General features: G+C 38.0%; 3 protein-coding genes across 3 annotated transcripts in view; all 3 read left to right on the top strand.

Annotated features, from left to right (window-relative positions):
• Positions 1 to 1,134: 1,134 nt before the first annotated feature.
• On the top strand, positions 1,135 to 5,568 carry LOC113683290 (uncharacterized). The gene is made up of 6 exons (XM_089211469.1): positions 1,135 to 1,321; positions 3,466 to 3,761; positions 3,921 to 4,035; positions 4,124 to 4,160; positions 4,386 to 4,512; positions 4,954 to 5,568. The coding sequence occupies exons 1-6, from the start codon at positions 1,264 to 1,266 to the stop codon at positions 5,470 to 5,472; spliced, it is 1,152 nt and encodes a 383-aa protein (XP_089067595.1). The 5' UTR covers positions 1,135 to 1,263; the 3' UTR covers positions 5,473 to 5,568.
• Positions 5,569 to 8,572: 3,004 nt separating this feature from the next.
• On the top strand, positions 8,573 to 12,234 carry LOC149042070 (uncharacterized). The gene is made up of 6 exons (XM_089211468.1): positions 8,573 to 8,711; positions 10,276 to 10,571; positions 10,735 to 10,850; positions 10,950 to 10,988; positions 11,213 to 11,339; positions 11,621 to 12,234. Exons 1-6 carry the CDS (start codon positions 8,654 to 8,656, stop codon positions 12,137 to 12,139), a joined length of 1,155 nt encoding a protein of 384 aa, XP_089067594.1. The 5' UTR covers positions 8,573 to 8,653; the 3' UTR covers positions 12,140 to 12,234.
• A 522-nt stretch (positions 12,235 to 12,756) lies between these two features.
• Positions 12,757 to 12,822, top strand: part of LOC149042069 (uncharacterized) — a 1,034-nt gene continuing 968 nt past the window's right edge. The window contains exon 1 of the mRNA XM_089211472.1: positions 12,757 to 12,822. This exon is cut by the window's right edge and continues 968 nt beyond it. Coding sequence (XP_089067598.1) covers positions 12,772 to 12,822 — 51 coding nt within the window. The 5' untranslated portion in view covers positions 12,757 to 12,771.

Here is a 12,822-nt window from a genome sequence, read left to right as displayed (position 1 = left end):
GACCTACTATCAAATTAATGGCCGAAATATCAGAGAGCTAAATCACTTTTCTCGATACTACAGCGTGTAAAGAGGAAAGATTCCATTTTGGAGATCAAAACTCATTATAAGCCCACCGAGACCTACCAATTTGCGCCTTTCGCCTCATCGTAAAATATGGTTTCATTAAAGGTGAAGCAATAAGATTGCCTAAAACTAACTCTTCAAAAGGAAAATTTGAAGAGGGCCTTTTGAAATTTAAACAAGGCCTCAAAGCAAGAGGGTACCCAGAAAACATTATAGAGAGGTCTCTGTCAGAGGTCAACTTCGCCTCTAGACAATCGGCTCTTTCACGTACACAAAAGCCAAAAGGTCACGAATGTTTGTTGCCTTTTGTCACAACGTATCACCCGGCAGTTAAAAATTTGAAACAAATATTGATGGAACATTGGACTCTAATACATAATCAGCCCTTACTGAAAACAATTTTTACAAAACCTCCGATCATCTGCTACAAAACGGGAAAATCCCTTAAAGACATGCTTGTGAGAACAAAAATTTAATTTAAGGGCAATAGTGCAACGCGACCACAAAAGCCACATGGTGAGCCCGTGCCGGTCTGTCTACCTTTATTCACATTCAAAATTCCACAAAAACACGGAAGCCACAAAGATAATCATTTGACAACGATCTATCTTGCACAGAAATTCCAGCAATGATTTTTCTTTATCTTTCAACAGAGGGAGATCGGTTTGTGATTGACATGTGTCAATCAATAAAGTTTTGGTCAGAGAATACTAGTTTGATGCAACCGATGCCAAAAATTGGAAATTGCAAAATTTTAGCCAATTTTTGGCTAGCGAAAAATTAACAAGTATTTGAATTCGCTCTAATGCGACCCAACCCTAAGGGCGGATTTCATTACATTTGTGATCTCCCGGCCGGATCACATAAGCAAGTTAATGAAAAAAACCATCCTTCTCGAGTTTTTCAGTTCGGAGGTCACACTTGTTTTACGCCACTTGCCGACAGAGTTTTAATTTAACAAACAAGGAAAGCTCGAAATTAGGACAGTGTCGTTCCATTAATGACATTTACTGAGTGTACCAAGCCATTGGATCAAGACACGAGCGGCCCAATATCATATAAATTACCTCACGAATGACAGGTGACACAAGAAAAATCCTACGTCACAAGCAGAACTAAAAACCCACTTCACTTTACAGAGTCAGACTCACTCCCAGCGGATGACCGCGGATCGTTCGCTCGCACGCAGAAGCCATTATGTCCACAATTTTCCACTTGCTCTTCCTTACATCTCTTGCAGCCAAATTTTTTTCAGGTTAGATTGTCTTTATTCCCTCTATGATATTCTAGTTTTTTTTAGCAATTTTCGCTAAACCTGTTGAGTTATCAGCTTCAGAATTTAGAAAAGCAGACACTATAAATCAAGGCACAAGTCCTGGAGGTAAACGTGTTTCTTAGGCAAAGAAGTTAATGAATCTTTTTATGATTATTATCTTCGTCTTGCCGAGACTGGCAGAAAGAAGAAAAGGAGCTGAAAGGATAAAGGAACGAAGAGATAGCGTAAAAAATATTTTAATAAGTGGATAAAGTATGAGATGGAGACAGCACAATTGTGTTGCTTTTAAAGTTCAAATGAGCCGAAGTGATCAGTGCTCATGACAAAACTTTAACTCAAACAGCTGACCAAAATAGATGCCATGAAAAAATGTGCGAAGCAAGAAAAGGACCCGAAACAAACAAAAGAATGGTTGTCTGGCCCAAATGTTACCCCCGATTTTTCAAATCCTCGCCGATAATTCGAAACCATCGATATTTCAGAATAACCCTTCTCTTTTTCAGATAATTTACAATCGCTTTTTAAAACTTTGAATTTTTAAAAACCAAACAAAACCGGTTTTAGCCACATGCACTCCTTGTAGCAATTATCAAGGTCCCGACTAAGTACTTTCAAGCCGTATTTTATAAGGGAACAAGTGACAAGTCTGCCATTAAGTCACAACAAACTTAAGGCCCGTTTTTACATAACTAAGTGTCTAAAATTGCTGTAAGCCAAAAAAGAAAGGTTCTATCGATTTGTTGTATTTGTCTGAGTTTTGTCGTAGCACATTGGTAAAACCTTTCAAAGTCTTCAAAGGGAGATGAGTTACCTGATAAAAACAAACAACGGTTTATTGGCCGTTATGCGGTTTGGCTGAATGGGCTATAAATGATAATTTGTCAACTCGAAGTTGTATCAGTTATTGGATTTAAGCTATTTTATTTTTTTGTTACCTTTTCTGCAAATATTTCATCATCGCCTATGAAGAGGAATTTTTCTCCAACGTTATTCAAACTCAGAGTTCCAGTTTTCAAAAAATTGTACCAACAAATATATATATTTGGGCTGTAAAAATACATTTATCTTAGGGCGTAAGATGTTTCAGAAGAAATTTTGACCCAATTTCAAATCGAATTTTGAGAACTGACACAAACATATGAAGGACGTTATATTTTGAAAGGCGTCGAAGAAATGTTACTAAAAGCAGAATTGGGGAATGCGGAATGGAAAAATAAATGGGAAATTGAAATTGGGAATTATTTTTTTCACATTTATGTTAATAAGGCGGAATAGATATTTTTAGCGTTGATTATTGATATCCACGCTTTCTTTCCAAAACGTTCAGAGGTCAAATTAAAGAACAGAATGAATGATGATGACGGCAATTTCTTTCATCACAGCTCACCTTGGAGGATCACATATTCACTTTTATATCGTAAACTATAGGTTTTGGTTTGTCACCGTGGTAAATAACACTTTTCAAAGAGAATTATAATCGTTTGTCTCACGACGTGGTCGATTCGGATGTGGATCTTCTTCTTTATTTTTGAGAATTTGATGACGATTGTATCAAAGATTAGGCTCAGACTCTCGGAGTCAGAAAAGGGCATAGCTTTATAATCGAATACATTTATCAAATGTCAAATGCAGCAAGAGGCCTTATTCCACCAGGGAGGAACAAGCGGAGAGCTTTGAGAATTCACACAATTATATAAATATGTCAACTTTTGAAAGGTGTCGAAACCCGGATTTTTCTCAGGCTCCTTTTTGGCAATTTCTTTCATCACATGCAACTCAACTGAGCGGATCATATCTTCACTTTTATATTATAACATGGGTTGTGGCTGTCATCGTGTTAAATCACAATTTCAAATGAGAATAGTAATCGTTTGCCTCGATTCGGATGTGGAGTTTTATTCATTTGAGAATCAAAAAACGATTGCATCGGAGATTGCTGCCTTTTCTGACTCCGTTCTCGGAGACAGAAAAGGGCATAGCGTTACAATTGAACACATTTATCAAATGTCAAATGCTGCAAGAAGCCTTACTCCACCAGGGAGAGATATGCAGAGAGTTCTTGTCTCAGTTTAAGTATTGTAATAGCAATCTTATTAACATCCATTTTATTCTCCTCAACCCAGGAACAAAAAGTGCTAAACAAGATTGGGGCCCTTCTGACCAAACAGCTCAACAAGGCTATTTTCTTAAAGAGGAGTTCCATTATCTGGACGTTACTCAGGTCGGAAAGTTGACGATATTCGACATGTTTCATTGCACCCTGGCGTGCCTCAGAAATAATTTGTGCCTCTCTTTAAACATGGCCACCTCTCATGGAACAGACGGAAAACTTTGGTGCGAATTGTTGTCTTCTGATAAGAACAGAAACGCTGGGAACTACCACAAAAACACGAGTTCGCATCATTTTTCCATTCTGCGGGTAAGAACACTTTAATGATTGAGGCAAAATTCTAATGCAAGGCATTTACCAGGGAAAGCATGTAAACGTACTCGCTCTCGACGAGGTTTGCCTATTCACAGCTATCGCAAGTACTGTTCAAGTGTTCACTAGTCTAAACAGTCATTTCCTCTCTTTTAGTCTCCCTGTTCTTCATCGCCGTGTCAAAACGGAGGAACCTGCATCCCGAATTTCAGCTCCAACACTTTTGATTGTCTTTGTAAAGAAAGTTTCGTCGGAGAATTCTGCGAAAAAGGTAACTCGTGAATACGTTTGATATATCCTCTCCGTACTTTTTTAACAATAGAAAACATCCGGCTCTAACATCAGGCTCTATATTTCAGTTCTACAATCATGCAAGGAAGTGTATGAAGCAAACAAGTAAGAGGCTTTCAATACTTTGCTCATTTGAACAGATCTTTTCTAAAATCCTATCTTCTGTGACACTGGAGACGCAGAGGTGGCCAGCTGGTTAAAACCACGTTGGATCTTAAGAACGAAGCTCGGCGACGTATCAGTCAGGAAGTTTAATAAGTACAAATGATAAAGATTGGCATCATAAGAGAGTCAGTTACTTATGTATCTACTCCTCTTGTATATTAACAGATCAAACGTGAGTAAACTGGTTACTCTTCATCTGGGCTCACAGCCAACGACAGTTCTTTGCCACATGGGAGATTTTGGATGCGGAGATGGAGGATGGACGCCAGTTATGAAGATTAACGGCAACAAGGTACCATGTGGAATCGATCTTCTATCGATTAAATAACATGATCTTTCACTAGGAGGTATTCATCGACGACGTGAACGATTAGGTCGTATGATTTTTGGGGGATGAGTTGTCACTAACGGAGTATAAAGGGGAGGACCATATAAATTTGACTGCCAATGAAAGGGGATTATTATAGCACAAAAGAGCCCAAGAGATAAATAATGACCGTTACCCAAATTGGCTCCAATTGACTCTGCATGAATATTGATGACGAAATAATGCCAAACGTCATTTCACCCAGTCATACATATTTCATGATCATTAGCTTCCCCTCATTGCCAAGTAAATCCTAGCGAAGATAAACAGCTAAATTTATGATCGTCACAATCTGTCTTAAGGATAATACGAGGAAAAAAAAAAACCAGTAATAACTTTTTATCATATTATAAACTATTCTCCCAGAATACCTTTCACTACGATTCTGGTTACTGGAGTAATAAAATTGAATACAACATTGCTGGAGGGGAGACTGGATTCGATTCACAAGAGACCAAGTTGCCTACTTACTGGGACACATCCTTCTCAAAGATCTGTCTCAGCATGAAGATCGGCGGACAGATCAGGTTCATTGTAATCAACATGACAGCTAACTCTCTTTACTCACTGATCGCTGACGGGAAAAACCGAAGCACCTCATTGGGTCGTGACACGTGGAAGAAGCTTATTGGCTCAGAGGCCTCGTTGCAGGTTTACTGTAACAGGGAAGGGTTCAATATGATCTGTAGTGAGTCTTATAACTCCAAAGCAAGAATCGGCATCGCTTCTAACAACCAGGATGACTGCCTCTCTTGCGACTCCAGGATTGGATTTGGTACAGGAGGACTATATGATCGCTATAACACCTGTGGAAACGAGGCTACTCGTGAACCGGATAATGGAGATAAACACATTAAAGCCATGGGTTACATTTTGGTTTACTGAAACCAAAGGAAAAGCACGGAAAGTTCATTAAATTGTTAAGATTAAATTCAAAACGATTCAGTAATAAATAAAAAGGTTTATTCAAAAATCTTAAAAGATGAGTTTTTTTTGTTCTACACATCAGTGACTCTTCAATTTACTCGAGCCTTTTTTCGGTTGTCTCGTAAGGCTGGAACGTCTTTCGCACATTTTTTGAAGGAAGAGCACTTGTCAGCAAAGATTCAAATCGTTCGCCGATACATTTCGATAATGTAGATGTCTATCATGAATCTTCACCATTTGTATGTCTTGTAAAGATATCTGCATGACACGACTTTCGTCCCTATTGAATTTTCCAACAGCATATGCCACACGACATATTGCACAACAGCATATAGGTGACGCGTACTCAATCGACCTCATCACCTAAAGAAGACTAACAGTATGCAGTCGAACGTCGCCATCCACATCCGAAGTGACCACATCGTGATACAAACCATAATATTATAGTGTCTTATGATGAAAAGATTATTTACTACGATGACAAAACCCAATCTTTTTTACCATAAATTTTTACCGCAATTATGCGACGTGGAGTAGCAATGGAATGTTTTCAGTTCACGCCCTGCCAAACGCAAAAAATGATGCACCCACCTACACAGTCGTTTAAATGAATAATCTCTTTTACGATCCGCGAATTTGAAAAATGAATATACATGTTAAATCGTGGGGCTGAAAGCTCCTTATTCAGAGATTTTGATAAAATTACGGGTTAGCTGTCAGCAGAAAGGAAGCAATTACACACCATTTTTCATCTCCGGTTATCTCTTGATATCCTCATTAAAACTTCCTTGAATGGCCTTTTGCAACTGACATCATGAAATAAAAAAGTGACAAATTTCCTAAAAGTTTCAAACGAGAGAAAGGTGTCGCGGTTCTAAATTATCTTAAATGGCCAGTTTAAACGATAATTACCCGAGACATAAATCAAAGTTTAAGAAGCCTTAAGAGTTGCCAATATTGAGATCACTATACCTTTATGTTGTTTTGAAGCCGACGTCGAAAGACAGGTGACCCTGAAAATTTGGACAACACTAAAAAAAATGTTTGTCTAATTTCTTTTAATATAACGCATATTTGCTTCTTTGCAGAAGCGCCTGATTTGGAAAACAAGTTACCCTTTTCATCCTAGACTTTTAAACAAAGTATTTTAGTAATAGATGAATATTAATATCTCACTGCGTCTAAAAGTGGAACGTTCGTGGTTTTCGGCGACTAAGAATGCGTATATTCATGCTTTAAAGACACTTTCTGATGGTCTGTAAACTGGGAAGTGTGTGTGAGTAACTGTCTTCCCATAAATATAGATTTCCTGAGGAATTTCAAGAAATAAGAGCTCGCAGTACGTTTCTATTCAGGTGGGGCTTGTTAGGTTAGTGACACTGACTTGACTTTTTACAACACGCACTGTAATTATGCCATTTCTAGTATACATAAGATAATTAAGCGCTTCTAGTTGGCAAAAAACTAATACATTTTTCATGTAATACGAATGCAAACTTGTAACACGAGTGCAAATTATTAATAGAGCGCACTGTCAAAATTCCATCTGTTTTGACCTTCTGTGATGCTTTTACGTGTAAATTATTAATATTTAATAACATGATTTGTACTGGAATTTGGTGTACATAAGCACTTGTAAATTTTTTTAAAGACCTCAAATTGCACTCGCCCTACAGGCTGATGCAATTGTGTTATCTTTAAAAAATTTTACTCGTGCTAACCAACACCATATTGCACTCGAAACTTTCATAAAACTTTCTTATCGGGCCTTATTATGAAGAAAAGTTTTCCCCATGATAAATTTAAAAGTTCTGCGGTAAATTAAAAATAATATTCCCTTTCCGTGCCACAACGGTGGTAGCTGAACAGATACCACTTTTGAATGTGCCTGTAAAAAAAAGGCTTGATATCTGAATATTGCGAGACAGGGAGACTCAAATCGTCCGCTGATACATTAGAAAATAAAACTTGTCAACGGCACCGATGTCAAGGAAAATCTCAGGGAAATTAATTTTTATCTTAACTTTTTTCACAATTTTTATAGAACGTGTATTTGTGAAATTTCGTCTTTGGCAATTTTTCCCTGATCAAGACTTTTAAATGCAGCCTGCAGCACAGACGATTGAGGCTTCTGACGACCGTATAACATGGTTGCAAAATTTTCAAAGGACCCGACGTCCTGCCTTATAGGTTTCCAAATTTTAGCAAAACAAACAATCTTGTTTTTTAACCGCTAAGCTGTAATGTTATGCAAGATATCTCTGGATAAAATTTCTTTAGGAAAAAAATACTTTAGTCCGCTTGCATTTGGCGTGCGATGGCAGGATTTTCTTCTTTCATCTGACCCTTTTTCTTTTGAGGGAAACGAATTTGAGCTCCACTTTTACTCAAATGTCTGTGTTTGTACTCTAAGGACAGTTATACTGGCAGCAATTTGGAGAACAAATAGCTTCAACAAGAAATTCTCCTCCCATCGCAAGTATGGAAGCCATCAAATGTAACGCAAGCGTTAACCACAACGCATAAATTAAAGGTCAGGAGGAAAAAAGGATCCGTTCTTGTGTAGCAATTCGCGCGAGACTTTTTTCAATATCTTCTAGAGCAAGATGGGTTTGGGATTGACATATGGATCAATCAGTGGACTTTTGGTCAAGGGATTTCAGTTCGACGCGACCACGGCCAAAATTTGGAAAACGCGAAATTATTGCCAATATTTGACTTGCGAAAAATTGGATAATATGTTAATTCGTTCTAACGCAATTTGTCTCTGAGACTCCAAAATCAAGGGCGATTTTATGTAGATTTGTGATCTCCCGGATCACACGAGCAAGTAAATGAAGCAATCTTTCTTAAGTTTGCAAATTAAAGGTCGCACTTATCTAACTCTGCTTGCTGACAGATTTTTTATTGAAACAAACAAAAAACCTCGAAATTAGGACAATATCGTTTAGAGACACTTACCAAGTGTACCAAGCCATTGGATCAGGACACGAGCAGCCCAACATCATATTAATTAACCCACGTATGACACACAGGCTAATCCTTTTCCACAAACAGAACTAAAAACTCACTTCACTTTACAGTGTCAGACTCACTCCTAGCAGATGACCGCGGATCATTCGATCGCGCAGAAGCCATCATGTCCGCAATTTTCCATTTGTTCTTCCTGACATCTCTTGCAGCCAAATCTTTCTCAGGTTAGACTGTCTTTATTCTCTATATAATATTCTAGTTTTTTTTAGCAATAGTGGCTAAACCTGCTGAGTTATTAACTTCAGAATTTTTCCAAGAATAGCAGACATTTTATAAATTGAGGCATAAGTCCTGGGGGTAAACTTGTTTCTTAGACAAAGAAGTTAATGATTTTTTATATTATTGTTTTCTTGCTAAAACTAACTACTAAACTAGTAGTTGAAATACGGCCTGAAAAAAAATCAGGCCCCCACGGGATTTAAACCCATGACCTCTGTGATACCGGTGCAGCGCTCTACCAACTGAGCTTACAAGCCAACTAGGAGCTGGTCATTCTGTTGGATCCAAATAAACCTTTAGGCCTTATTTCAAATACTAGTTCAGTAGTGTTCATAACTACGAAGATCACTTATATTCGTTTTTCTACCGCAGTGCACATACATGATTTCCATATATTTACAGTCATTATAAACTAAAGTATTTCAACAACCTTATCGAGAATTTCTATCCCTTTTTTTACTGAACTGGTGCGGGAAGCTGAAGTTGCGAAAATGAAACTAAAGCTTTTTTCTAATATGGCTGAAAGTTTACCCCCGATTTTTTAAATCCTCGCCGATAATTCAAAACCTACGATATTTCAGAATAACTCTTCTCCCTTTCAGCTAATTTACAGTCGCTTTCTCAAGCTCTCAACATTTAGAAACTAAACAAAACCGGTTTTAGCCACATGCACTCCTTGTAGCAATTATTATGGTTCCAACTAAGTGCTTTCAAGCCGTATTTTCCGAGGGAAACAAGTGACAAATCTGCTACTTAGTCAAAACAAACTAAAAGCCCTTTTTTCATAATCGAAGTGCCTGAAATTGCTGTAAGTCAAATAAGAAAGGTTCTGTCGATTTGTTGTATTTATCTAAGTTTTTGTCGTACCACATTTTTAAAACCTTTCAAAGTCTTCAAAGAGTTTCCTGTAAAAACAAACAATGGCTACTTACCCAATTTATTAACTTGAAGTTGTAATAATTATGAGCTTTAAGTTTTTTTGTTGTTGTTTTGTTACCTTTTTTTTTAATATAGAGATGATTCGAGATATTTCATCATCGCCTTTGAAGAAGAATTTGTCTCCAACTTAATTCAAACTTAGAGTTCCAGTTTTCACAAAATTATACATACAAATATCTATTGGGGCTGTGGAAATACATTTATATTAGGAAGTAAAATGTTTCAGAAGAACTTTTGGCCCAATTTCAAATCGAGCTTTGAGAATTCACACAATTATATAAATATGTCAACATTTAAAAGGTGTCGAAACCCGAATTTTTCTCAAGCTCCTTTTTGGCAATTTCTTTCATCACATGCAGCTCACCTGAGCGGATCATATCTTCACTTTTATATTATAACATGGGTAGTGGTTGTCATCGTGTTAAATAACAATTTCAAAAGAGAATAGTAATCGTTTGCCTCGATTCGGATGTGGAATCCACCAGGGAGAGATATGCAGAGAGTTCTTGTCTCAGTTTAAGTATTGTAATAGCAGTTTGGTTAAAATCCATTTTATTCTCCTCGATCCAGGAATAAAAAGTGCTGACCAAGATTGGGGCCCTTCTGACCGAGCAGCCGAACAAAGTTATTTTCTTGAAGAGGAGTTCCATTATCTGAACGTTACTCAGATCAGAAAGTTGGCGATATTCGACATGTTTCATTGTGCCCTGGCGTGCCTCCGAAATAATTTGTGCCTCTCTTTAAACATGGCCACCTCTCATGGAACAGACGGAAAACTTTGGTGCGAATTACTGTCTTCTGATAAAAACAGAAACGCTGGGAACTACCACAAAAACAGGAGTTCGCATCATTTTTTCATTGTGCGGGTAAGAACACTTTAACCATTGTGTTATAATTCTAACGCAAGGCATTTACAAGTGAATACATCCAAAAGTACTCGCTCTCGACGAGGTATGCATATTCACAGCTATCGCAAGTACTGTTCAAGCATTCACTGGGTGGTCTCAACGGTCATTTCCTCTCTTTCAGTCTCCATGTTCTTCATCGCCGTGTCAAAACGGAGGAACCTGCATCCCGAATTTCAGCTCCAACACTATTGACTGTCTTTGTAAAGAAAGTTTCGTTGGAGAATTTTGCGAAAAAAAGGTAATTCACGAATATGTTTGAAATATCCCACTGTCTCCCTCTTCCGTACGTTTTTAACAATAGAATACATGCGGCTCTAACATCCCACTCTATCTTTCAGCTGTAAAATCATGCAAGGAAATATATGAGGCAAACAAGTAAGAGGCTTTCACTGCTTGCTCTTTTAAACAGATCTTTTCAAAAATCTTTTCTTCTGTGACACTGGAGACGCAGAGTTGGCCAGTTTGCTACAGCCACGTTGGAACTTAAAAACAGAGTTCGGCGACACATCAGTCAGGAAGTTTAATAAGTACAAATGATAAAGATTAGCATCATAAGAGAGTCAAATACTTATGTAACTACTCCACTTGTATATTAACAGATCAAACACGAGTAAATTGGTTTCTCTTCATCTGGGCTCACAGCTAACTACAGTTCTATGTCACATGGGAGATTTTGGATGCGGACATGGAGGATGGACGCCAGTCATGAAAATTAACGGCAACAAGGTACCATGCAGAATCGATTTTTTATCGATTGTGTGCCATTATCGACCACTTGAGAGATATTTTTCCACAGGTGTTGACTGACTTATTGACAACGAGGGCGACTTCCGCTCTCTTTTAATGTCTCCGGCTGACATCTCTTTGACTAAGTGGACAGATACTATATGTTAAATGGGTTGCGAGGGAGGAATTGTCTCAAATTGTCTAAAAACGAGCAGGATAGTACAGTGGATAGTTAGAAAACCAGTAATAAATTTATATCATATTATAAATTATTCTCCCAGAGTACCTTTCACTATGATTCTGGTTACTGGAGTAATAAAACTGAATACAACACTGCTGGAGGGGAGACTGGATTCGACTCACAAGAGACCAAGTTGCCTACTTACTGGGACACATCCTTCTCCAAGATCTGTCTCGGTATGAAGATCGGTGAACAGATCAGATTCATTGTAATCAATACGAAGGCCAGCTCTCTTTACTCATTGATCGCTGACGGAAAATACAGAAACACCTCGTTGGGTCGTGACTCGTGGAAGACACTTATTGGCTCAGAGGCCTCCCTGCAGTCTGACTGTAACAAGGAAGGGTTTAATGTTCTGTGTGGCAAGCCTCATCACTCCAAAGCGAGAATCGGTATCGCTACTAACAATCAGGATAACTGCTTCTCTTGCAACTCCAGGATTGGGTTTGGTACAGGAGGGCACGTTGATGACAATAACACATGTGGAAACGAGGCTTCTCATGCACCGGATAATGGAGATAAACACATTAAAGCCAGAGGTTACATTTTGGTTTATTGAAACCAAAGAAAAACACGGAAAATGTATTTAAATGTTAAGATTAGATTCAGAACGATTCAGTAATAAATAAAAAGCTTTATTCAAAAATCTTAAAAGATAAGGTTTTTTTTTGTTCTACACATCAGTGACTCTTCAATTCACTCGAGCATTTTTTCGGTTGTCTCGTTAGGCCGGAACGTCTTTCGCATGTTTTTTGAAGGAAGAGCACTTGGGTGTGTTCTGCATAACACAACTTCCGTCCTTATGGAATATTCCAACAGCATAATGCACCTCGTGGCCTGAAGCAGACAGACAGTATGCAGTCGAACGTCGCCATCCACATTCGAAGTGACCACATCGTGAAACAAACGACACTAATAGTCTCTTATGATGAAAAGATTATTTATTACGATGACAAACTACAATTTTTCAAACTACCGATTTTCTACACTTTAACAAAAATCCACAAACCTTTGCCAGTGGGTAGACCGATTACATCGGGCTGCGAAGGATCAACTGAAAGGATATCATCCTTTGTGGATCATTTATTACAGCCTATTGCTCAAAAGCAAAAATCGTATCTCAAAGATACGACTGATTTCATCAACTTTATAGAGAAAACGCAAGTGTCAAATGATACTATTTTAGTATCAATGGATGTAACAAGCTTGTACACAAACATCCCACAAGAAGAGGGAATCACA

Source organism: Pocillopora damicornis, chromosome 7 (assembly GCF_964200805.1).
Source record: "Pocillopora damicornis chromosome 7, jaPocDami1.2, whole genome shotgun sequence".
NCBI classification, from domain to species: Eukaryota; Metazoa; Cnidaria; class Anthozoa; order Scleractinia; family Pocilloporidae; genus Pocillopora; species Pocillopora damicornis.
This window is presented reverse-complemented; position numbering and strand designations above follow the sequence as displayed.